The 24,492-nt window shown below is 40.3% G+C and overlaps 2 protein-coding genes across 3 annotated transcripts; one reads left to right on the top strand and one right to left on the bottom strand.

Moving 5' to 3' along the window:
- The first annotated feature begins 53 nt into the window (after positions 1–53).
- On the top strand, positions 54–1,790 carry LOC5573192 (WW domain-binding protein 11). The gene has a single exon (XM_001660759.2). It carries the CDS (start codon positions 163–165, stop codon positions 1,675–1,677), a length of 1,515 nt encoding a protein of 504 aa, XP_001660809.2. The 5' UTR covers positions 54–162; the 3' UTR covers positions 1,678–1,790.
- Positions 1,791–11,209: 9,419 nt separating this feature from the next.
- LOC5573191 (protein catecholamines up) lies at positions 11,210–22,624 on the bottom strand. Of its 2 annotated transcripts, XM_001660757.2 has the most exons (5): positions 22,247–22,624; positions 22,009–22,174; positions 14,856–15,271; positions 12,107–12,661; positions 11,210–11,433 (listed from the first exon to the last, which is right to left on the bottom strand). In XM_001660757.2, the coding sequence occupies exons 1-5, from the start codon at positions 22,451–22,453 to the stop codon at positions 11,392–11,394; spliced, it is 1,386 nt and encodes a 461-aa protein (XP_001660807.2). In that variant the 5' UTR covers positions 22,454–22,624; the 3' UTR covers positions 11,210–11,391. The 2 variants fall into 2 exon arrangements, with proteins under 2 accessions (XP_001660807.2, XP_001660808.2); XM_001660758.2 differs by having other exon boundaries at positions 11,246–12,661.
- Positions 22,625–24,492: the final 1,868 nt, after the last annotated feature.

Raw genomic sequence — 24,492 nt, 5'->3', positions numbered from 1 at the left:
AAAATTATGGTAGCAAAAAATTCACCCCTCGCTTGACATCTGCGCTTGACACTTCTCAGCAAAACAGTTGCATCGCCGTGTTTACAAAAAAAAACATCTCAAAAATTTCGAAACAAATTTTTACGATTTAGTTGCTGATTTTCCGTGCAAAAATCCACCAAAATGGGTCGCCGTTCGATCAACACGACCAAAAGTGGTAAATACATGAATCCCACGGATCAGGCCCGCAAAGAAGCTCGCAAGAAAGAGCTGAAGAAAAACAAAAAGCAAAGGCAGATGGTTCGGGCTGCTGTCCTGAAGGGAAAAGATCCTGCCCAACTGATTGAAGAGATGGAGAAAATTGACGAGATGGAATTCAATGTCTATCAGCCGTCGCCACTGAATGAGAAGGTCCTAAAGGAGAAACGTAAGAAGCTTAAGGAAACACTGGACCGGGTGATGCGGCTTTACCAGGCGGATGATCCGGATTTGTGGGCGGAATTAAAGAGGAAGGAAGTCGACTATGAAAAGCGACGTAATAAGCGTATTCAGTACTATGAAAGCGTTCGGCACGCAGAACAAGTCCAGGTGGACGATATTCCCCTTCCGTCGATGAACGAAACTCCAACGCCTCTGTCCATACCGCGAATTCCTATTCCGCCTATGATACCGACTATAGTCCCACAAACTAAACCAGCTCCACCGCCGATACTGAAAAAGCCAGTAGAGAACCCCATAGAACCTTCGGAACCGGTAGACGATGACGACGACATCCCCGGATGTCCTCCTGGCCCTCCTCCCGATCTATTTGCCATGCCGGAACTCGATTTCGACCTGGAAGAGTTCCACAACGAAACACAGAAAAGCGTCAAGTTCTTTGACGATGCTGACTCTCGGGATAACTCCGACGATTCGGATGTGGAAAAACCGAAACAACCCAGCTCTGTTCAACAGAAAATGTTGGCCATTTCCGGTCAAAACCTAGACGAATTCATGAAGGAGATGGAGAACGTTCAAAAGAAGAAGGATCAACCGGAAGCCTTACCCGGAACGATTACGATTGCTCCCAAACCAACCATAGCATTGCCAAATCCAGCTCCACATCCATCGGATCCAACAGTGAAATATGTTCCGATGCCGTCTATCCCCATACCGGGTCCGGCGCCAATACAGCCAACCCTTATGATTCGGCCGCCACCTCTACGCCCGGGTATTTCCGGAATACCAGGCCTTCGTATGCCTCCACGTCCCCCACCAGGCATCCCTCCTCGATTGGGCATTCGAATGCCCCCGGGGCCACCAGCTGGTCCCCCACCGAAGCACATCCAGCAGCAACACATGCGAAACATGATGCAGCAGCAAAAGGACCCCAAGAGCGCCACGATTTCGGCCAAGCCTCAGATCCGAAATCTCAGTGCCGACGTTACGCGTTTCGTACCCAGTGCTCTGCGAACCAAAAAGGACGAAGGTACCAAACGACCGCCGCAAGGGGGTCGATCGGATGTGGGACATCATCCGCACATGCAGCCGCACCATTCACACCACCAGCATCCTCCGCAGCATCAGCAGCACCACCAGCACCATTACCAGCAACAGTCGGGGGGAAGATCCGGCCACGGGGCTCCGGAGCATCCGAACAAACCCAGCAAGGACGACGCCTATATGCAGTTCATGAGGGAAATGCAGGGATTGCTTTAAGGTCACTGGAAAGAATGGTGTGCATTTGCAGTGTTTTTTAGTCAGTAAGATTTAATTCGACAGTTTAAATTATAGGAATTATAATACAATAAAGCATTGAAAATAGCTGGAAATATGTTGTTTTAAATCAAGGGGTATTTATATGCCATGCGGGGTGCCAAACGAAAAAAGCAAAACCTAAGGGTCACGGGTTCGAATCCCGCCGTTCTATAGCTTGGACCAGTTTAGGTATTCGATTTTCCAAGACAATGCAACAAAGGTCAATTGACAATGAACGTTTTAACCTTTCGGTTTTCGCTTGAATTTTTGTAACGCGAGTAGTCGCGCGTTGTACTCTGTACAACACCCTTGGTTTTTCGAATATCTCAGGAGTCTGACCACTTAGATAGATGACGTCTTCGGCAAAATTGATCAGTAGCTTATGGGCTATCATTATTATAGCCAAGAAATTCGGGATTTTGCCACTAGGCGGCGCTAGTGAGCATTAAGCTTTTGTTTCCCAGATCTCATGACACCATCTTTCTAAGTGGCCAGGCTCCTGAGATATCTGCAAACAAAAGTTTCATGCTCACTAGCGCCGCCTAGTGGCAAAATTTTGAATCAACTGGCTCCAAAAATGATAGCCCTTAACTTACTAAACAACTTTGCCGAAGACGACATCCTTCTAAATGGTCAGGATGGCGGTTAATTTTTTTTTTTTTTTTTATCTTTATTAACGAGATTTTTAGCCCTGGGCTAGTTCGTCTCGGGACCAACGGCTTTACTTCCCTTCCGAAGGAAGTCGTCACTGAAATTTTTAAGTGACTGTCTCGGGGATGGGATTCGATCCCAGGTCCTCGGCGTGAGAGGCGTGTGTTCCAACCACTACACCAGGTCCGTCCCCCTTTGGCGGTTAAATTTCGAATTAAATGAGGTACCATCAGATGGCGCTTCACCTCCAGAACAACTTTACTGAAGACCCCAAGTTTCTATATTATCTGGATTTCGAAACTGAAGTTTCCTCGAACCGTACATAGTGCGTTCATTATTATGCGACTTCCATGTAAATTTGTTGGTTTTACCGTATTATAAAGGGCCATACTGTAAAGAAAAACTGTCGACTATTGTTCTTAAGAAGATTCTTGAGGATACATTTTGGAATGGTGGAATGCTCAAGAGAACACTAAGCTGAGAAGCAGACTTGTTAGATATAAGATTATTTTACCCATTTCCCATCCTAGAATCAAATTGAGACAGTTCAGCATGGCTTTGCTTTATAGCCGCAGACGTTTTTTTTTTGTTGGAAAGGTTAAGCCACTGCGTCCAATGGGTTGAACTTTTGTGACAAGACCCTTTTTGATATTCGCATCAATGGAAGGAACTAAAAACTAACCGTTATGAATCAAGTGAACAGATTAAGCACTTTGACGCGTCTTTTCCCAGTCAGGCAAAATAGAGTTAATAAAACCCACTTCACTTTCACGAGGTTGTAAATAATTCCCGTTTAGAAAGTTTGGATCTGCGCTTTATACAAGCACTACAACTGCAGAGCAGATGTTCCGAGGTTTCGCATTCCATGTTACAGAAACGACGGATATCGTTCTATACCTGACGAATATTCTTCAAATGATATCTACTCCATCCAACTGATCATCACCCTTTGTTGCTCCCAGTTTTTTAGTTTCATATTTAGAGCACAGCCCACAGAATGACTCCGGGCCAATGAACTGTGTATTCGAGCCTTGTTTTGCAAGCTTGTCTGCCTTTTCATTTCCTTCAAGGTATCAAGGTACGCATTGAGATTTTTATGGAAATCATATCAATTTCGTAAATTTTGGAATGAAGTGAGAATTTCCTTTAGTACCACATTGTTTTAATCGGTATCCCCGAGATCCCTACCACTATTAAAAAGGTTTATTCTAGAATTTCAAAAATTTCCTCCGGCATGTCAAAGCTTGTCAACGGAATCCAAAAGATTTACACCGGAATTCATACCATAGATTGCTATTGGGGTCTTAGAGATTCGAACCAGAATTAGCAAGAACTTCATCCAATTTTTTGGATTCCTAAAGAAATCCCGTAGTATCCGATTGAAATCTCGAAGATTAATAGTTCCCGAAAGAATCTTAGAATGGCTACTGGAATACCAGGATTATTTCAGATATTCAGAATGTTAATTTCCTTTGAATTTGTTTATAACAAATACACAACAGTGCAATATTAGCGCAAAACAGCGTACAACACTAAGTTCTCATGAGAATCCAGATCCTGCGAAAATTATATAAGGTTTTTACCGAAATACCGAATTCACTTCGGAATCTCAAAAGTCCTACGAACATTTCAGAAAACCTACCGTAATTTCAGAATGCATAACCTGTTCTCACTAGACTGTAAATTATTCCACTCGATTCCGCAATCTCAAACCATGAGTACGAGCTCTGAAACTAGCTACCAGTAGCTTGTAGTACCATATCAACATGATGTTCGTAGTTTGTTCGAATAGAGTTGAATTGCCCTATATAGTTTATTCATACACTGCTCTAGAACAGTGGTCCTCAGCAGTATTGCTTATGTGGGCCAGATAGGTCTATTTAGAACATGACGCGGGTCACAAACCTACAAGAATTTATTTTATTGGAATTCATGAACTTAATTTTAACTTTAATATTTATTATTTTCGAATTCCGAGCGGTGGACCCCATCGCCAACACTTCATTCAAGTACCACATCTACTACAGCGGTGGCGACAGAGCAGAACGTGGAGTTGGCTTTCTAGTGATTGGGAAGCAGATGAAGCGAATTATTCGGTGGAAACCGGTAAGCGACCGAATCTGTGTGTTGAGAATGAGGGGCAAATTCTTCAACTACAGCCTGATCAGCATATATGCGCCAACGAACGATAAGCCCGATGACATGAAGGATGAGTTCTATGAGAGCCTGGATAAGGCCTACGGAGAGTGCCCAAAACAAGACGTCAAGATAGTCATTGGCGACGCAAATGCGCAGATCGGGAAAGAAGATTTCTTCCGACCCGTTATTGGAACGGAAAGCCTTCATTCCGTTACCAATGATAATGGCCTGCGGCTAGTAACCTTCGCTACTGCTAGAGGGATGGCAATCAGCAGTACCTACTTCGCACGAAAGAATATCCGCAAACACACCTGGCGACACCCGAGTGGCGATGCCTGCTCCCAAATAGACCACGTGCTGGTTGATGGGCGACATTTCTCAGATGTCATTGATGTCAGGACCTTCCGAGGCCCTAATATCGACTCGGATCATTATCTCTTTGTAGCTAAAATTCGGGCGCGGTTATCCAGCGTCACGAGTTCCGCAACGCACAGAACGCTACGCTACAATATACAACGCTTGTCGACTGATGGGGTAGCTGCGCAGTACCGTCAGCAACTAGACGAGAAGTTGGGAAGAGTCAACGTTGCTGGAGACGTCGACAGCCTGTGGGACCCTATCCACGAAGCTGTGACAACAACGGCGCGGGAAGTGATCGGCACTGGTCAACGACGAAGACGGAACGACTGGTTCGATGAAGAGTGCCAGAGGGTGACAGACATGAAGAATGTTGCCAGAAGCCGTATGCTTGTGGCCGGTACCCGACAGAACAGAGAGCGGTACAGGGCAGCGAGAGCCGAAGAAAAGCGAATCCACCGCAGAAAGAAAAGGCAGCACGAAGAAAGTGTGGTAGCTGACGCACAAGAAAGCATGAACCGAAATGATATGCGGAGATTTTATGCAACGGTCAATGGTGCGCGGCACAATACCGTACCAGTGCCCGCCATGTGCAATGACCGAGAAGGGAATTTGCTGACCGATAAAACGGCGGTGGCTACCAGGTGGAAAGAGCACTTCCAGCAATTGTTGAACGGTGAGAATGGAAATGTAGCGAGGAACAGGATGAACATAGATGATGACGATCAAGCTGTGGACCCACCGACCATAGGAGAGGTTAAAAAGGCTATCAGCGAGCTGAAGAACTGTAAGGCTGCTGGGAAGGACGAGATCCCGGTCGAGCTTCTCAAGCACGGAAGCGAGCAGCTTTACCAGTCGATCCACCGAGTACTTCTGAAGGTATGGGAGGACGAAGAATTGCCCACCGGCTGGTTGGATGGCCTCATCCACCCTATCTACAAGAAAGGGCACAGACTGGAGTGTGCCAATTACAGAGGAATTACCCTGCTGAATTCGGCGTACAAAATTCTGTCGCGCATCCTGTTTAACAGACTGAGACCGCTCGAGGAGTCCTTCGTCGGCGAATACCAAGCTGGTTTTCGTGAGGGCCGTTCGACAACGGACCAGATGTTTAGCTTGCGAATGATCCTAGACAAATTCCGGGAGTATAACTTGCAGACTCACCATCTGTTTATTGATTTCAAGGCGGCGTACGACTCAGTGAAAAGAAATGAGCTTTGGCAGATAATGTCTGAAAATGGTTTTCCGGCGAAACTAATTAGGCTGATACGTGCTACGCTGGATGGTTCGAAATCAAGTGTTCGGATCGCAGACGAGGTGTCAACCTCGTTCGTGACGTTAGACGGATTGAAGCAGGGAGACGCACTTTCGAATTTACTGTTCAACATTGCACTTGAGGGTGCTATTAGGAGATCTGGCGTGCAAAGAAATGGCACTATTATCACAAGGTCGCACATGCTCCTTGGCTTTGCGGACGATATAGACCTGATTGGAATCGATCGCAGGTCAGTGGAAGAGGCCTTCGTGCCTCTGAAGAGGGAGACAGCGAGGATAGGCCTGACCATCAATTCTACCAAGACGAAGTACATGGTTGCAGGTAGAGATAGAGTCAGGCATGGTGGTGTAAGTGCTGAGGTAGTGTTTGATGGGGATGTGTTTGAAGTTGTTGAAGAATTTGTTTACTTTGGAACACTTGTGACATGTGACAACGACGTTTCCCGCGAAGTGAAAAGACGTGTTGCGGCTGCGAATAGGGCCTTTTACGGACTACGTAACCAGCTTAGGTCCCGCAGCTTGCAAACGGAAACAAAATTCGCCCTGTATAAAACATTGATTCTTCCGGTGGCTCTCTACGGGCACGAAGCGTGGACGTTAAAAGAGTCAGACCGGAAAGCTCTCGGTGTTTTCGAGCGTAAAGTGCTGCGGACAATACTCGGTGTGAAACTCGAAAATGGTGTGTGGCGCAGACGCATGAATCACGAGTTGTATCAAGTGTACAAAGATGCGAATATTATCAAGCGTGTAAAATACGGCAGACTTCAGTGGGCTGGTCACTTAGAGCGAATGTCGGAAGAAAGAATTGCGAAAATAATATTCAGCAGGAAACCAGGTAGAGGTCGGCGGCTTCGGGGAAGACCACGAATACGCTGGCTGTACGTAGTGGAAGACGACCTGGCGACCCTAACCGTTCGGGGCAACTGGAGAAGTTTCGCCCAAAACCGACGAAGATGGATCTCTACAATACGCCCGGCAATGGCGTGAGGCTACGCTGTAGCCATCAAGGTATCAAGGTACTTATTGAGATTTTTATGGAAATCATATCGATTTCGTAAATTGTGGAATGAAGTGAGAATTTAGAATTTCAAAAGTTTCCTCCGGCAGCTTGTCAACGGAATCCAAAAGATTTACACCGGGATTCATACCATAGATTGCTATTGGGGTCTTAGAGATTCGAACCAGAATCAGCAAGAACTTCACCCAATTGTTGGGATTCCTAAAGAAATCCCGTAGAATCCGATTGAAATTTCGAAGACTAATAGTTCCCGAAAGAATCTTAGAATGGCAGTACTGACCCGATTTTGTCTACCCTCGATTTTGTCAGCTTTTTGACCCGATTTTGTCAGCCTATTCAAAATTTGTCAAAAAATTGTTTTCGTCATGTTTTACCACGTTTACATTAAAATTGATGATGATGATGTTTGATGTCATGCTCGCATGTTCGTAGCCAGAGGGGGCTGTGGCAATGCCTTTTATTAAGTGTTAAAAATCGATTTAACCAATATAAGGGAGGGCAATCTCAAACCATGAGTACGAGCTCTGAATCTAGCTACCAGTAGCTTGTATCAACATGATGTTCGTAGTTTGTTCGAATGGTGTTAAATTGCCCTATATAGTTTATTCATACACTTGCTCTAGAACAGTGGTCCTCAGCCTTATTGCTTATGTGGGCCAGATAGGTCTATTTAGAACATGACGCGGGTCACAAGCCTACAAGAATTTATTTTATTGGAATTCATGAACTTAATTTGAACTTTAATATTTATTATTTTTTAAAAGAAAAAAAATAGAACTCAAACGTAAATATTTAAAGGAAAACCTTGATGTTGTTGACGTATTTTCGTGGCCCCTAGATTCTACCAAAAACGAAATAATTCTACTTCATGAATTTGAAGCTTACTGTCGAAGAAATGCACTTTAGAAAAATATCAATGCTATGACTCAAAACTAAAAAAATCTTGTGTTTTCTACAGCACATGTTTTACCCTAGAAACAAGGCTTTTTTCTGAAGCATCCTGAATATGGGAATCGCACTTTCAGAGCTTTTCAGAACATTCATGATGATTTTAAGCTACTTGAGCTACCGAAGTCTTGCTTTCCGATCCATGAAATGTTCATGATTTGAAGAGAACTGTAGAATTCTCATACGCACTTTAAAGCTGTTTATGCTTAGCTTAGACTGACTATTCTGTGATTGATCGAAGTCAGTGAATCTTCACTAAGAATCAACTAGAAGTTCGGCTGGGATTGACCATGATCTTCAATGTGTATAACTCAGTGCCTCTATTTATACAGGGCCAATAACGGCGCCAGCCACGTCCTTGCAGTTGGGATTGGGGGAAGAAATATTAGTGTGTAACCTTTGCTATTTGAAGACCGTGTTTACCTCTACATCTCCACAAAGGTTACGAGAAGTTAATGGAGATGATCATTGGGTCACAGGATTCACTTTGATAAGTAGAAGCACAAGCTGATGTATATATTAAATCACTTTGAAGACGCGCGCTAAACGAACTCGATTTCAAGAACCCTCGCAAAACACTCTGCTCAGCAAAACGCACAAAAGAACTTCTACGGCGACCCAAAAACAAACCGTCTTGCTAGAGCTTAACGAGGCACTTCGAACTTCAGAGCTGTTTACGGACTAAAAATATGAATCGATTTTACATTAATTTCCTATAACAATTCCACTGCTTTACATGAAGGAATGCAGGAAATCTGACCATGATTAAACCATGGCTAACGAAGTATTAATCGAAAATTTCATGACTCGTCATTATTTGCATATGGAAAGGATAATCGAGGACGTGAAAAAGTCGTTTGTGCTACTTTTCCCCGAACGCCAGTTCCCCGAAGAGTTTTTAGTACTCATGATTGTCATAACTTTTTGCATTCCATGGTGGTAAACGTCCTTCTTTACTTGATTGGCGATTCTTTCGAGTTTCACCATCCTCAGCATTAAACCTAGATGTGTTTAGTCGAGAATGACCAAATGACTCCTCCTTCTTCTGATTACTTATCGTTCTTTTTAGTTCAGCACATTGTTTCTAAAGACTATTCTTGCCCCTTTTCAAACTGCATCACATTTTCGGAGAAATGGGTGATTCGGGGAAATGGTTTTCAGGGAAACGGCTTATTCGGAGAACTAACATTCGGGGAAATGACAAACGGGAAAAAGTAGACAGGTTTCACTTTTCAACAAACTCTAATTCTTAGTCGCTGCCTGAACTTTTAACAGCTCAAAACGAATCTAGATCCCTCTCTTTCCCTTTTGAACTGCAAACCCAAGGTAGAATTTTTATGACATCGACTAGACTGGTTTATGATTATTAAGGTACCGCGGGGCAAGTGGGAACGAAAAAAACGATAGTTTAAACAAATTGTTCAATCAAATTTTCAAATGTCAATATTTTTCAAATCCAACAACACAATCACGTTTTGGCAACATATTTGCTGGTGTGTGCATGAAACTAATCGAATAATTTCGAAATTGTGAAAACCTTGGAAGAAAGTTTTAGAATGAGCCAATGGTCCCACTTGCCTCGCTAAGCGGGGCAAGTGGGACACATCCAGTTTCATGCGTCAATCCACATCAGTAAGTCAACCATTACAATAATAGGATTGATAATTCATAGATTTTTAATTTTAAGTACATATTTGATGTACATATGGGATCAACCATAAAATACGTTACGTTTTAGGAAGAAACCCTTTATTTAATAGTATGTCACCTCACATTTAATATTAACTGAAAATTCCTCAATAAAAGCGTAAAGAGGTATTAAACATGTTCAAAATATATCATTTATAAGTTGTTAATTAAAATGTAGAACATAAACAATCAATAATTGACGAAATTATAAATATGTTTTGTTATTATTTATATGCATGGCAGATAACCACCTTATGGGGTGGAATTGTTTTCCATCTCTACTTAATTTGGTAGAAATAACAAATAAAGTTCAAATAAAATAGAAAAGTAATTGTTCTCATGATGCATTTCAAATTTCAGCTGTGTGTTTGTTCAATTTTGAAGTCGTATTTCAAAAATAAAAAATAAATTTAAAATTAAAGAATAATAACACTTTTCTTCTCCCTTCTATGCAATTACGTAATTTGAGGTTGATCTTTTTTGATAAAAATCATTTGTTTGAATATTTTAGTGCTACTCTCTAGGAGAATGTATGAAACGTGTACGAAAAGTTTTGATTCTGGATTTTGTTTTGATAGGTCCCACTTACCTCAGGTACAAATATATTCTGGGGTAATAAAAGGACCATCGAAAATTTCATATGAAATGAAAACAAAACACTGGTTTATCGTTAGCAGCTTGTAATAATACTCAAAATTATAGCATACTGATGGAAATTCGATTTAAAACACATTTATTTTTTGCGAGTCAATGCAAGACGTGGAACGTGTCACAATTTGTCATGCAAGTTGAAAATGGCGCTGAACTGACAACTGTTACATGAACCACATGGTAATAAAAATAAAAATATGTTTAGTACTAAATACATTCCTTGTCATTGTATCTTCAACTTTCTAGAAGAATACCCTCATGAAAAACTTTTCCTAGTTGAGCTATGACGAAACGCCCCACTTACCCCGTATTCTCACTTGCCCCGCGGTACCTTAAAGCATTATTTCAACGGCAAGTCGATTAGACGTTGTTCAGGTAATGCAGAATAAGCGTCAGAGCACACCTCTGAAGGGATAGGAAAGGGATCGACGCACAACTTGTATTAGAATATCTTTCCAAAGTGCCCTGCGTTCCAATTCACCTTATTGTTCCTCAATTTCGTCCTAAAATTCTACATAACTAACAACTAATTCAGAATTTTCGAAGCAAAAATTAACTATTTAATTATATTTTAATAAATATATGTATTTGTTTCTAAAATATACGCTGTTGCTTAGACATGAATCAGACTGAATGATTTGATTTTCTTTATTATAAAGGCTTTCAGCCTTAGGCTGGTTCACCTCTTTGAGAAAAAATCCGACTGAATTTATTTCCGTATAAAACAAGTTCTCAATCTTATTTTGACGCCAAAAAGATCTCCAATTTGTGTTAGTGCAACCGTTTTAATTAGGGATTACTTTTAGTAGGACATATTTCCTTAACTTTATTCTCCACTTTAATAAAATATTAACATATTTTTACTTCTTTTTTTCCTAAACATTAAACAAACAGAACAATCAGATTAAAATCAACATATTGCACTAGCACAAACGGCGATTTTACACTCAGCGTTCAATCGTTTCTTCTATGGCTTTCAGGCATGTCCCCTATGAGTTTAACGAGTAATAATACAGTTATAACGAATACCTTTTAGGTATTTTTGATTTAGTAAGTGGTGGAACATTAGAGAATCAGAAAATTAGTAATAGAAGACAGTCGTATGCGATAAGGGAGTCAGTTATCGTGATCTAGATAAAGGCAATACATTTTTTTACAACTACCTATCTATCTGCTCCTCTTCAAATTGAACCAAACTAGATAAGGTACCGGGCCAAACATTCACAGACAAGGGAAGAGAGACGCCATAGCCTGTACCAATTGCGTGGCCACGTGTTTGAGAAAGGTCATCGGATGAGATCACAAGTCAATGGTGCGCTTTGTTGTACGATGTGGATAAATTATTTATTGCTCTCTAGTAGATTATCTTAAACATAACTTATGGGGATAGGTTTCCAATTTGTTTCCCTATTTATGCGGTATTGTTCTCCGATTTAATTAGTTTAGTTCAATTTAGTTTAACGTTAAACGCTCGAAATTGATCACATTGTGTCAAGCAATTATTACTTTATTACTTGAGACGTACTTAAGAAATCCTTTTGCAATTTTCTCAAACACGAGGCTTCCCGCCAAACACGAATGACATCACACTTTAGTTTAAGTGACACGCAGACAGAGAGTTCGAGGAAGGTGGACATATTACTCAAACTTTGCAATAATTACCATCATTCCGACACCGGCCAACAGGGCGGTGATTTCCTTCAGCGATTGCCACAGCTTGGTCGATTCCTCGAGCAGTTCCGGAATGACGGACACGGTGGCAATGTAGATGAATCCACCGGCAGTAAACGGAAGCACCCAAGATTCGGCAGCGTCGCTTCCGCTGCCCAATAAGGCTAAGACCGTACCGGCCAGGGCACCGATAGCCGTAGTCAACTGCAGCAGCATGGCTTTCTTTTTGGAGCATCCGGATTTGACCAAGATGGCAAAATCTCCAATCTCGTGGGGAACTTCGTGCAGCAGGATGGTAATGGTAGTGATGATACCGATACTGTTTCCGGCCAAGTACGAAGCCCCGATCGCAAGGCCATCGGTGAAGTTATGGGTGAAATCCGCAGCCAGGTTCAGATAACCGGCTATTTTGATTTGATCTTTCTTGTGTTCCTTCTTGACGGCTTTGCCCTTGGCCTTGGCAGCTTCGGCTTCCACTTTTTTCTTGTCGTTCTTGTCGGAAACTTTGTTGTTCTCTTTCTTCGACGGCGAAGTTGGTGGCGACGACTGAAATCAAACAAATTACAAGAAAGATGTTAATTTGTTGTAAAAACATACTAATTTGTAGGTATTGGTCGACCAACCTTATTTTTTTTTTTTTTTTTGTATGGTATAGGCCTTTCCATTTGACGTTTAAAATCAGCTGATCTCGAAGCACTTTGACAGTTCTTCTATGAAAATGACAGGCCCGTGTTAGCACCGGTCCTCCACCGATGTAAACAAATGCATAGACGGACCTGTCAAATGAAAAGGCCTATTCAGTTGGAGCTGCCTGACAGCTTAACTTGTCAAGGCTGAACCCTCGGTCTGGCTTTTGCCAAGTTTCCCCTCTACCAGGACCAATACTCAGACGGACTAGGCAATGGCGCCCACATGAACACTGTTTTTTTATTAGTATTGTGACGTGGTAGTTTTTGAAAAGTACCCATATTCCCTTGCTTCTGAGAAAAGGAAGCATTGTGAAAATCAGCAGCTCCATCAGAATTTGTTTGAAATAGTTGTGTAGTAGTGTCATTACTAATACTGTCTAGTCGAAATGGTTTTGAATAATTTGTCATTCAAGTCCTATTCTGATTACTCCTGTCTTTTACGTAAGATTAGAGTCTTAAATGTAAATTGTCGTCAAGTTTTAACAAAATTAGGCTGTTTAGTAGTAGTTCTAGTTAATTTTATTTTTTGTTGTTCAAAGTGTTTATTGGTCATTACGTTCATATATCCTTAAAGAAAAAAGTCGCTTCCCTTGTCTGTTCAACAATTTTTCGAAACTAGCAAGTGTACCCTAATGATCGATCTCAGCGTCTTACTTTCCATAGTCATTTTTATAGTGAATATTGAAGAGTAAAGTTACCTTAGGCTTCTATTACAGTCTCCTACAAGATTCACTTTTCGGTGGCAAATGCAATGCTTCACAACGCCTACTTTCTACTTGTAAATTTTGCGAAAATGAAGCTGGAATTATATTATTTATACCGCTGTTACAAAAGAGGTATTTCTTATTATGGCAATGTAAAAACCATATTAAAATAAGATTGTCGCCACTTATTTCTACTCAGTGAATCTACTAGTCATTTTCCTAAGAGTTTCTAAGTATTCCCTACGTCGTATATGATAACGATGTATCTAGCTAGCTAATAGTAAGAGTGGCTACGGATCATTCTGGTTAGCAAAAGGCAAACTGAACGTCACCAAAAGTATTAATGTCCACTTCGAATAGATTAATTATTTGAAATGGGCATCAATTCTATCAATGACGCAGAATGTCCGTTGGATCACATCCGAGATATTATTGCGTCTATGCCATATGAATTATGACGCGGCTTTAAGCAAAAAATGCCAAAATGTGATACCACCACTACAGGTTACGCCTTTGGTTTCCATCATATGGGCTAATGGATTATGCCCTCCCATCGCGGCAAGGTCGCATAACCAAGGGGAGGGTATTGGTCGACCAACCTAACTGCAATAAAACTAAGAGAAACCAGGACAGTTTGATTCTTTTGAGAATATGAAATGTTTCTCTAAGAATATTTTTAAGACATTTTTGGACTTCCTCGTGGTATTACAAGTATCACTACTCCAAAAACTGTATCTATTTTTCAAGATTTTCTTCACAATTGTATCAAATAATATTTCTGATATTTGTCCAAAGTTTCGTTGAGATATTACTTCGAAGATTTTTATTATTATTTTTTTCAGGAGTTCATTAGGTAATTGTTTTACAGACTTCCTTCAAGACTCCCGTTTATAATATATTCAAGAATTCAACCAAGAACTTATTCTTATGTCTCAGATTCTTATGATTTGCTACAAAGTTAAGGCGCAAGAAAAAATGGCACAAAAGTCAGAACTGAAAAAGCAGTTTTCTCCTTTTAAAACAACACATTGATGAAAATAAAAACACACAGCCTTTTTATTTGGCAAATAAAAGAGCTGTGTGTTTTTATTTTCTTTGATTTGTCTATTTAACAAGAGAAAACTGCTTTTCCAGTTTTGACATTTACACCATTTTTACTTGGGCCTTAATGTCCAACCAGATATTTCTCTAAGCCTACGTTACTCCAGTGAGATTGATCATGAAATTATGTCGTATTTTTTTAGAATACTTAGGAGACATTTTGAAAAAAAATATAGGAGTTCTTAGTAATTATTTGATCAACCTCATCTGATGAAACTCAAAGTGCACCCGCTTCCCTATACGCACCTTCTCCTTCTTGGAATGTCCTCCGTGACTATGTCCGTGTCCGCCGGCATCCTTCTTGATTAATCGAACCGCCTTCTCCACCGCCAAGAACACAATGATGCCAGCCAAGACCCAAAGCCCTACGCGCATATCGTGGCTGTGGCCATCCTCACCTTCATGACCATGGCCATGACTGTGACCGTGACCATGACTGTGCCCGTGGCCATCATCGCCGTGCGAGTGCGGCTGGATGGCATGTGGAATCAGATGGAGGAAAGCATCACCCAGCAACCCTCCGGAGGCAAAGGCCAACAAAGTCTTCAACCGAGGTTGCATCTCTTCCGTGTTATCGAGCGGGATGGCAAAGAGAATGAAGAACGGTGCGGCGCTGATCAGCAGGGTAGACCCCAGCGAATGAACCCAGATGTAGAAGGTATCTGCGGATAAAGTAATGTAGAACATGATAGGAATATTCTTTGAGAGATTCGACTTAACAGGGCTGGAAGCGAATTTAATATTATTGTAATATATAGATATTAATATGGTACCGCGGGTCAAGTGGATAAATGGGGTAAGTGAAAATAATATATATATTTTACTGAATATGTGAATTAACGTTTCAAAATTCAATTCAATTTTCTAATCACGTGGGGCAAGTGAAAAGTTTTTTATTAGAGATTGAATTTGTGTTTACTCTTAAGGCATCTAAAGGTAAACAAGCTTTGCAATTACCATAGAAAAACAGAGTGTGCTGATAATTCAAGAAACAGTTTACTCAAAGCGATAAAAGCTAATATAAACATGGAACTTCTCTAAAAGAGGTTGCCAAACATTCCTGTATAATTGTGTCTACTTCGGACAGCCGATTGAAAGGTAGACGTTGATTGAAAAGGTCCAATATATCAGAACTTTGGCTCAAGTGGCACGTTCCCCTCAAAATGGGAGATTTGTGCCTCGCGACTTATAAAGCCTTTTTCATCATTTACCTGATGCAAAAGAAACATTGGACACCTTAAGGGCATTGCAGGTCACTAGCTCATCGCTTTTGAAATATTTTCCATAATTCAAAACTGAATATCTATGATTACTGACCTTCAACGTCATATTTGAACGAATAGTAACATGATATAGAGTTTTCGTCTATCGTAGAGTTTTGAACCGTAATTTGACCGAATAATTTATTGCAGTTCAATTGTCCATAGTTGAACATATTTCACGAATATTCTAGAATTGTAACTTGGGCAAGAATGCTTATCGTGTTTCGATTGTTCAAAATGAACTTGCACATGGCATTGTTACACATGTTCTAGACATGATTGTTAGAAAAACTAATTCAGATAGGACAAGCAACATATTTTAAAAATATATAACAGCGTCAATTATTTCATTTCAATTATATTGCAATCTGCATTTTTACACACTTCTTTCTTATAATGGATTACATTTGGAGTAGTGACTCATTGCAAAATATATGATTTATTGTAATTCAATTCCTTTTCTTCATATTTTCGACTTACAAATGTGTTTTTCAAGCTTTTGGGTAGACTTTCACATACAGCTGGGTGAATGAATAGAAGATGCGATTCGCTTGTTGTGCAAGTAAGTTGACCGAAGCTTCGTCAATCATCAAAATAATTGAATGTTTATAATTGATTGGTGGACATATACGAGATACCTTCCAGAATCTGGTATCCAAATTTGTGTTCAATTTGGTAATCATGTTCATCACAATTTTGTGAGAATTTCGATCGAGTTTCGGTACCAATGGAGCCGAAAAAAATATTTTTCTCAACGGTTGAATTGGAACAAAAGCTTGAACATCAAATTCTGGAAGAACCATTTTGTCTGCTATTTGCTTAAGGGAACTAACTAGCCACTCTTTGCTATAGTCATCGTTTGCCGAAAACCATGCCATTCCTTGAGAATATCCTGAGCCAGTAAAAGTTGGTTGAACTGCATAATCTGCATGCTTTTGTTGAATGGTGAAGAGCTGGGTCATCAAATCATTGAAGAAAATCTCATCGACATAGCCTCTCGAAAGCTTGACCACCAATTTCAAAGAAGTTGATAGATCCTGCTTAGTGCGAGACTTTTTGTCATTATTAGAAGCTGGTGAATCGGCGACACGCTTGCTGGAAAGCACAGGCAAAGGGTCCGCAGCATTGGTTTGGGTAGCCTCTTCACTCGCGGTGAACATCAATAGATCATCTTCCGAATCCATTCCTTTAAGTTTGATACCAAGTGTAGGAGAAAATATTATCAATACAACTGTCTCGAACTACGTCCGTTTGAAACAAAATGATTCTACTTGGGGCCCAGCTATTCAGCAAGACCAAGCTGAGGGTTGTGAGGGTCACAGTAAGCTCTCAGAAGAACACTAAGCTGAGAAGCAGGCTCTGTCCCAGTGGGGACGTAATGCCAGAAAGAAGAAGATTCTACTTGATCACTTTGCGAGTAAAACAATAGTATGCAAAAACACGACACAGTGCCAACTGCAAGTCACACAGTGAATGCTTTGTGTGCCGTCGTACTTCATCAGAAGCGGCGATAGATATTTTCTATACAATTGAGTTATGAGTTAGATTTTATAGCAAGAGAACTCATCACTGATTCGAAGTGATGTATGCATATCAGCATGCATTTATTGCGCAGTTCCCACCTTATTGGACCCCGCACTTCAGAAGTGCGGGCGGGTTCATAAGTGCGGAAACGTCAAACCTTTTGTTTTCGCCGTTGGCGGGCAAGAAAAGGCAGTGAAGCGGTTTCGCGCCAACGAAAATTGTTTACGTTTTATCAAAAGCATGTGCTCTCAGCAGGGTTGCTAGTTTGTTTGTTTCATTTGTTTCACGAAAACTTGCTTGTAAAACATTTGTAAAAGTATGTCAGCCATTTGAAATAGGCTTGTTCGATTATAATTAATTGTGACAATGATGCAGTCAAGTGCAAATCTGCATTTGGATAGAAAAACCAGTGTAATTTGTCGCGTAAATGTACATTTGAAGAACTTTCCATTTGCTTAGAAACATATTGGAACCACTGCTTGGTGACCTTCGAAGTGCGATACACAACTTTCCCAATAATCCATTTATCAAAGCAAAGCACAATATTATTGGTACTCACTTAGGAATGGAGTTATCAACTTGTGTTGGCAATCGTACATCATATATGTGTATTGAAAAATGCAAATGGCTTACCTTGATCGGGTTGCTATACAAACCATAAGAAATTTGTGTGATATGTGGACACTGAAATTGTTGTTCATTCAAACCGTACACTTTTAACAGTATTCTAATTCTTGCTCTTCCGGCTATATAATCAAATATATTATAAGATTTAAACTTCACAACAAAACTGATAAAAGTTATTGGGAGATCAAATCCCCATTCCACTCGGGAACCCACACACACACATGGTTAAGGTAGACGTTGATTGAAAAGGTCCAATATAAGAGAACGCACGGGAATCTCGTGGAATGTCTATGTAAAGCTAGTTCAAAACATTAAAATGGGATATGGGATCATTCACATTTTTCATAACGCTGAAGGGGGTGGGTGGGTGTCTTCAAGATGTTACAGGTTATACAAAATTCGGAAAATATTCTTACAAAATGCGTTATGAGGGGGTGGGTGGGTGTTGAAAATGGCAATTTTTGGCGTTATGAAATTTGGGAATAAACCCTATGAGCCTATCCACACGAAACAATCAAAATACTTTATTCAAGGATTCCGTTCCAAGAAATGATTTCTCCCAAAGAGTTATCCGACGTCATATCCGACTTTCTTATAAACAAATAACGAGCGGTGGAAATTGTACAGAGCAGAAATGTAATTGCTGTCCCATGATGTAAGTACTAACATTGAAAATGCTGTAGTAATAATGTTGCCGAATAATTTCAACAAACATAAATAACTGAACAGAAAAAAATGAATTGGCAAGATTAAAATTTTCTTTGTTTACATGCTACTTACGTTATTGTTTATTTAGACTTCTTAACAAATGTTACAGTTAATGGAAATCGTGAATATAACTGTTAGTTTTTCATTTTATTGTTCAAACGACAAACTTTTCACTTGCCCCACTTGTGGGAGAAGTGAAAAGTAGAGATACATTTTTCAAAAACTTTTTATGTATTTTTTTCTTTAATTTTACATAAAAATCAATTCCAAGTGTGTAGCTTGTCAATACCGAGTGAACTTACACGTTATTTAACAATGCTACGATGAAGAGAAGATCTCCCAATGGTGATAGTTTTTATCTTGGTCCATTAATTTGCTAAGAAACAAATAGCTACAACTCGGTTACCAAAGGCTTCCAGAGATTTTTCCTTCGAATATTGGGATTGTATCAGAAATGCTTCCAAGATAATCTCTACCGTAATCCTTACAGTGGTTTCTCTAGGGATTTCGCCAAAGATTTCTCGAGGGAGAATTCTTGATCGTTACAGATTTTTTAAAGCGGTTCCGACAGGTCTCCAGAAATATCTTCAGCGATTCCTTCAGGAATTCTATCAGGTGTTCCTGCAGGGATTCTTCCAATGATTATTTCAGAGTATTTTGCAGCAAAATATCTACAAGGATTCTTCTAGAAATTTAGCAAGGAGTTACTCCAGCGATTCCTCCAATATAATCTTCACTGGGATTCACCCAGGAATTTCTCTAAGGATTTCTATGGGAACTTCTCAAGCAATTATTCTAGGGATTGCTTCAGGAATTTCTTTAGAGATTTCTTCAAACGTTTTTTCCTGATATTCCTATAGAGCTTCCTCCAGAAATCTTTCCAGAGGCTCCTCTAAGGATTACACCAGAAAAATCTCCTCAAAAATTTTCGACTTTGTCCAGAAATTCCTCCAGAGATCTTAAAAAATACTCCTATTATATGGATGGTACATAAATTATGTCACAGGTGGCTTGACCACCCCTGCCTCCCCCCCCTCGGAGCGTGACGTAATTTTTGCAAGACCCATAAGAAAATCCTCCAAGTATACTTGCAGAAATTTAGAGATTTTTTTTAGGAATTCCTCTAGGAATTTCTTCAGCTTTTCCACTGAATTTCCTTCAGGGATTCTACAAGAAATTATTTCAATATTTTCTTTCAAGAACTCTCCCAGGGATATCCCAAATAAAATCGCTACATGAATCACTCCAAAATGTTTCCAAGTGATCCTCCAGGAATTCCCCGATATTTTTTCCAATGATTCGTTATTGGCCTCTAAAAATTCTTATACAATTGTTTTTAGAGATTCCCTCGTGAATTCATCCAATGATTTATTCAGAAATTACCCCAACAGTGCCTCCAGGGATTCCTTTAAGATTTGTTCCAGGAAATGCTCGAGGAACTCCTTTACTTAAGAAGTTTTTGAAAAGCATCTGGATAAATTCTTGCAAGAATCGCTGGCGAAATTCTTTGAGCAATCCCTAGAGAAACTTCTAGAAAAGTTTCATGAATAAATCGTAATAAAATAAATAAATCCCTAGAGATCCCCGGATAATCCCCTCTAGAAACAAATATGGAGAAATCTCTGTAGTATTACATGGAAGAATCTTTAGAGTAATCTCTAGAAGAATATCTGGGAAAATCACTTGAAGAATCCTTGCCTGATCCCTTGCAGGAGTCGCTGAATGAATACCCGAAGAAATCTCTGGAGGATTTCTGAGGAAATAATTGGAACAATTTTTAGAGGAACCCATGTAGAAATTTTCCTGGAGTAGTTCTTGGTGAAATTCCTGAAGAAATTTCAGGATAAATTTCTGGGGAATCCCTGGAGATTTTCCTGGAAAAATCCCTGGAGTTGTCTTTGGGGAAATTCGTGTAGGAATCTGTGAAGGATTGCCTGGGTTAATTGCTTGAATCAATGAAAGGTTACCTGGGTTAATTTATGAAGGAATCTTTGAAGGATTTCCTGGGTAAATTGCTGTAGGAATCCCTGGAGGTATCTCAGAAAAAAATCCCTGGAGAAAATCTGGGAGAAATCTCTGGAAGAATAATTGTGAAGATTATGCGGGAGAGATCCCTGGAGATATTTGTGGAGAAATCCATAAAGGGATTTTCCTAGAGGAATCTAGATATCTTTTTCCTAATGTAATCTATGGAAAAAATCTAAGAATATTTTCTGATAAAATTCGTGGTTCATCTTTGGATGAATTTTTAGAAGATGTCTTGAATGAATCTCCTGAGTAATTTATAGAAAACCAGTACGAATCTCTGTATAAATTTCTGAGAAAATCCATGGGAAATTACCTGGAAAATTCGTTAAAGTAATTCACGTATCTATTTTCCAGGAGGTAGGGTTTTATGTATTTTAAAATAACGTTTTGTACGCGTATATGATTTCGCCAACTCCATTTGATTTTGCCGTAAATGGCCAAATCATATACGCGTATCGTCTGTCCAAAATACTTTGATCACCCTATTCCATCAGGAATCCTGGAGGAAACCCTATAAAATATGTAAAATAATTTCTTGTAGGAATTTCTGATGGAATCCTAAAGGAATTTCCTGGTGGAATCCTTGGAGCGATCTCTGGAGGAATCCATGAAGCCCTGAAGTAGACTACCTGGGGATATTCCCATTAATTAACTCTATAATGTTTTTACAATAATTTTCCGTTCTTTTGTACATTAGTTATTCTTTCAAACTCGGGTAAATTTCCTAATTTTTGTATATAATCATTACTTTTGAATTTCTTATGATTATTCCAAACGGAGAAAGAGCCATTTTTATAAGAAGCATCCATCAAGTTATTCCTATTTTAAAGAAAATAAAATTAAAATGAATTAAAGAGACATACTTTAATTTCGAAAAATGTTGCTCAAAATAACTGAAAAAATCTCGCATAATCTGAGATAACGCCCTAAAAGCCATTGGTAACCTAGTGTGTAGCTCGTTGTTTCTAAGCAAGTGAATGAATGAGCATCCAAACTAACACCACTGGTAGGTAGAGAATGATCCTTTCTTCACCATAGAGTTGTTAAATAACGTGTAAATTCAATCAAATTCTCAGAAACAACATGCTACACACATGGTTACCAATGGCTTATAGGGCGAGATCATAAGTCATGTGAGAAATAATTTAGTTGAAATTCCTTTAACTTTTAGTGACCCACTTCACTTAAAAGTTACTCGCTACCAGCCCTGGTCAAATTTGAGGACTCAAGAAATAAACAATCCGACTTACCGACTTGGGGTTTATCCTTCGATTTCGGCACTTCCTGATGATCATGATGATGATGGTGGTGATGGTGATCATGATCATCATGATGGTGTCCATGATCGTGATCATGGTGGTGATGATGATGATCATGACTGGCCTCTTCATACATTTCATTAGCTTGTCTCGAGTACTGTGAATGGACAGAAAGAATCCTTTAATTATATAACCCAAGGATGTGCTTCCCTCCGTAGACAACTCTTACCTTGAAGCTCGGGTTTTCATCGTGGCCGTGATGGTGGTCATGATGATGATCGTGCTCATAATGGCCGGAACAAAGCGTCGGGAAAGACAACCACAGCATCACCAGAAACAATCCCAGAGCGATGTGCACCCGATAGGATTTTGATTCGCCTTGGCGTTTTACCACGGTGGCGGGCTTTCGCCCCCGATTCTGAACGAGGTTATCCATTCCGGTTGGACAAATAGCTGCAAATCCTGCGAGTCGCCGTAAGCAGAAACGAACTGTATATTTACACGTCACTGATAACAACGCGCACAGATTTTTCGGTGATCTTTCCTTTCTGCTTTCCGGCACCTCTCTGTGAAACTGAACTGTGCGCCTGCCAGCGTTTGAATCGGCTTTGCTGTGCGGTTGAGTGAGCGAGACAGACAGATAGAGCGCGATAGAAAGATGAACAATATGTAACACATGTAACGTACGTGCCATAAAAACCGCGGCTGTACACGCGAGTAGTTTTCTACTCAGATTTTGTCTCGTGGACACCTATGAACCTATGCATGCTATAAAATGTTTGACTTTTACTGTGCGCTCTGTTTTCAAGTTGCCCGTGAGAGAGAGCGAGACAGCACCAACACACGGCGCACAGTAAAAGTCATGAGAACAAAAGATTTTATGGCACGTACAGAGGCTCATACGGAGAAATCAGTCTGCCCAAAAAATAAATTCGTTTTTACTTAAATTTGGGTAGGCTGCGTTTAGTTTTTACTCACGGTTAAGTTGTTTTGCCTCTCTCGCAACAGCAATGTTGTCAAAAACAGAGAGAGAGACGCACCGACCCAGCGTCGAAGTTCCATGGAATACGCCAAATTTGGGTTCTTTCGAGTTTACCTAACGTTAAGTTGTTTTAACCCATCACGGAGACTTCGAAAGCTAACGCTGTGCGCTCGGCACTCGTTTTTGAGCGGAACAAGTTTAGCGTGTAGGGGGTTAAAACGGTTATGAGCCTCTGTACGTGCTATAAATTCTTTTGTTCGTTTGACTTTTACTGTGCGCCGTGTGTTGGTGCTGTCTCGTTCTCTCTCACGGGCAACTTGAAAACAGGGCGCACAGTAAAAGTCAAACGTTTTATAGCATGCATAGGCTCATGGCTAGTGATCCTTTATAGAGAGATAAGCGGAAGTAAAATGGAATGATTTGGCAACAGACCAGCAGTGTTGATTTTGCTCGGCGTCGGGAATAATATTGTAACACGGACATGACTTCTTCATTGCTAAAAAATGTATTTTGTTTCGTTATAGATCTTTGAGCTACATATCCAAACTAATAAACAGCCGAAAAAATCAACATCTAAAAATCGCATTGACAAATATTTAAAAAAGAAAAATATTTCATTGTTTTGCTTTATGCAAAATTACTTTTACCGAAATAATTTCAAGCGGATTGCATTACTCCTCAAGAAATGTTCAAAACAAACATAACGCATGTTCGTTTGGCTCACACTTTGACAGCTCTCGCTGCTCGATTGGCTCACACTTTGACAGAAATGTCAGCTTCCGCGAATCTCTCTTATAAAGGATTACTAGTTATGGCCGTTATGCTGATCATATGGGCCCATTCACACATTTCATAACGCTGAAGGGGGTGGGTGGATGTCTTCAAGATGCTACAGGTCATACAAAGTTTGGAAAATATTCTTACAAAATGCATTATGAGGGGGTGGGTGGGTATTGAACCAAACTGTTGGACCTTCCTTAGCCGAGTGGTTAGAGTCCGCGGCTACAAAGCAAAGCCATGCTGAAAGTGTCTGGGTTGGAATCCCAGTCGGTCCAGGATCTTTTCGTAAAGGAAATTTCCTTGACTTCCCTGGGCATAGAGTATCGTCGTACTTGCCACACGATATACGAATGCGAAAATGGCAACTTTGGCACAGAAAGCTCTCAGTGAATAACTGTAAAAGTGCTCATAAGAACACTATACGCTGAGAAGCAGGCTCTGTTCCAGTGAGGACGTAAATGGACGTAAAGGGTGTTGAAAATAGCCATTTTTGGCGTTATGAAATTTGTGAATAAATCCAAGTACTGTGCAAAAGGATAGGACAAGAAACGGTCAAAGAATGGTTCCGCTACCGAAATTACTTGAGCTGTACGCTGCTGAGAAGTAGAGCTGATATCATAGCGTCGGTAACGCCTGCTACACAAATCAAATGGAGAGTGACAGCTTCCGTACGGAAAAATGTGCCGCTCAATTATTCCGCAAGTAAAAGTGAC

Source organism: Aedes aegypti, chromosome 2 (genome assembly GCF_002204515.2).
Source record: "Aedes aegypti strain LVP_AGWG chromosome 2, AaegL5.0 Primary Assembly, whole genome shotgun sequence".
Lineage (NCBI taxonomy): Eukaryota > Metazoa > Arthropoda > Insecta > Diptera > Culicidae > Aedes > Aedes aegypti.
The sequence above is the reverse complement of the archived record's forward strand: the minus strand, read 5'-3'. Positions and strand labels throughout refer to the sequence as shown.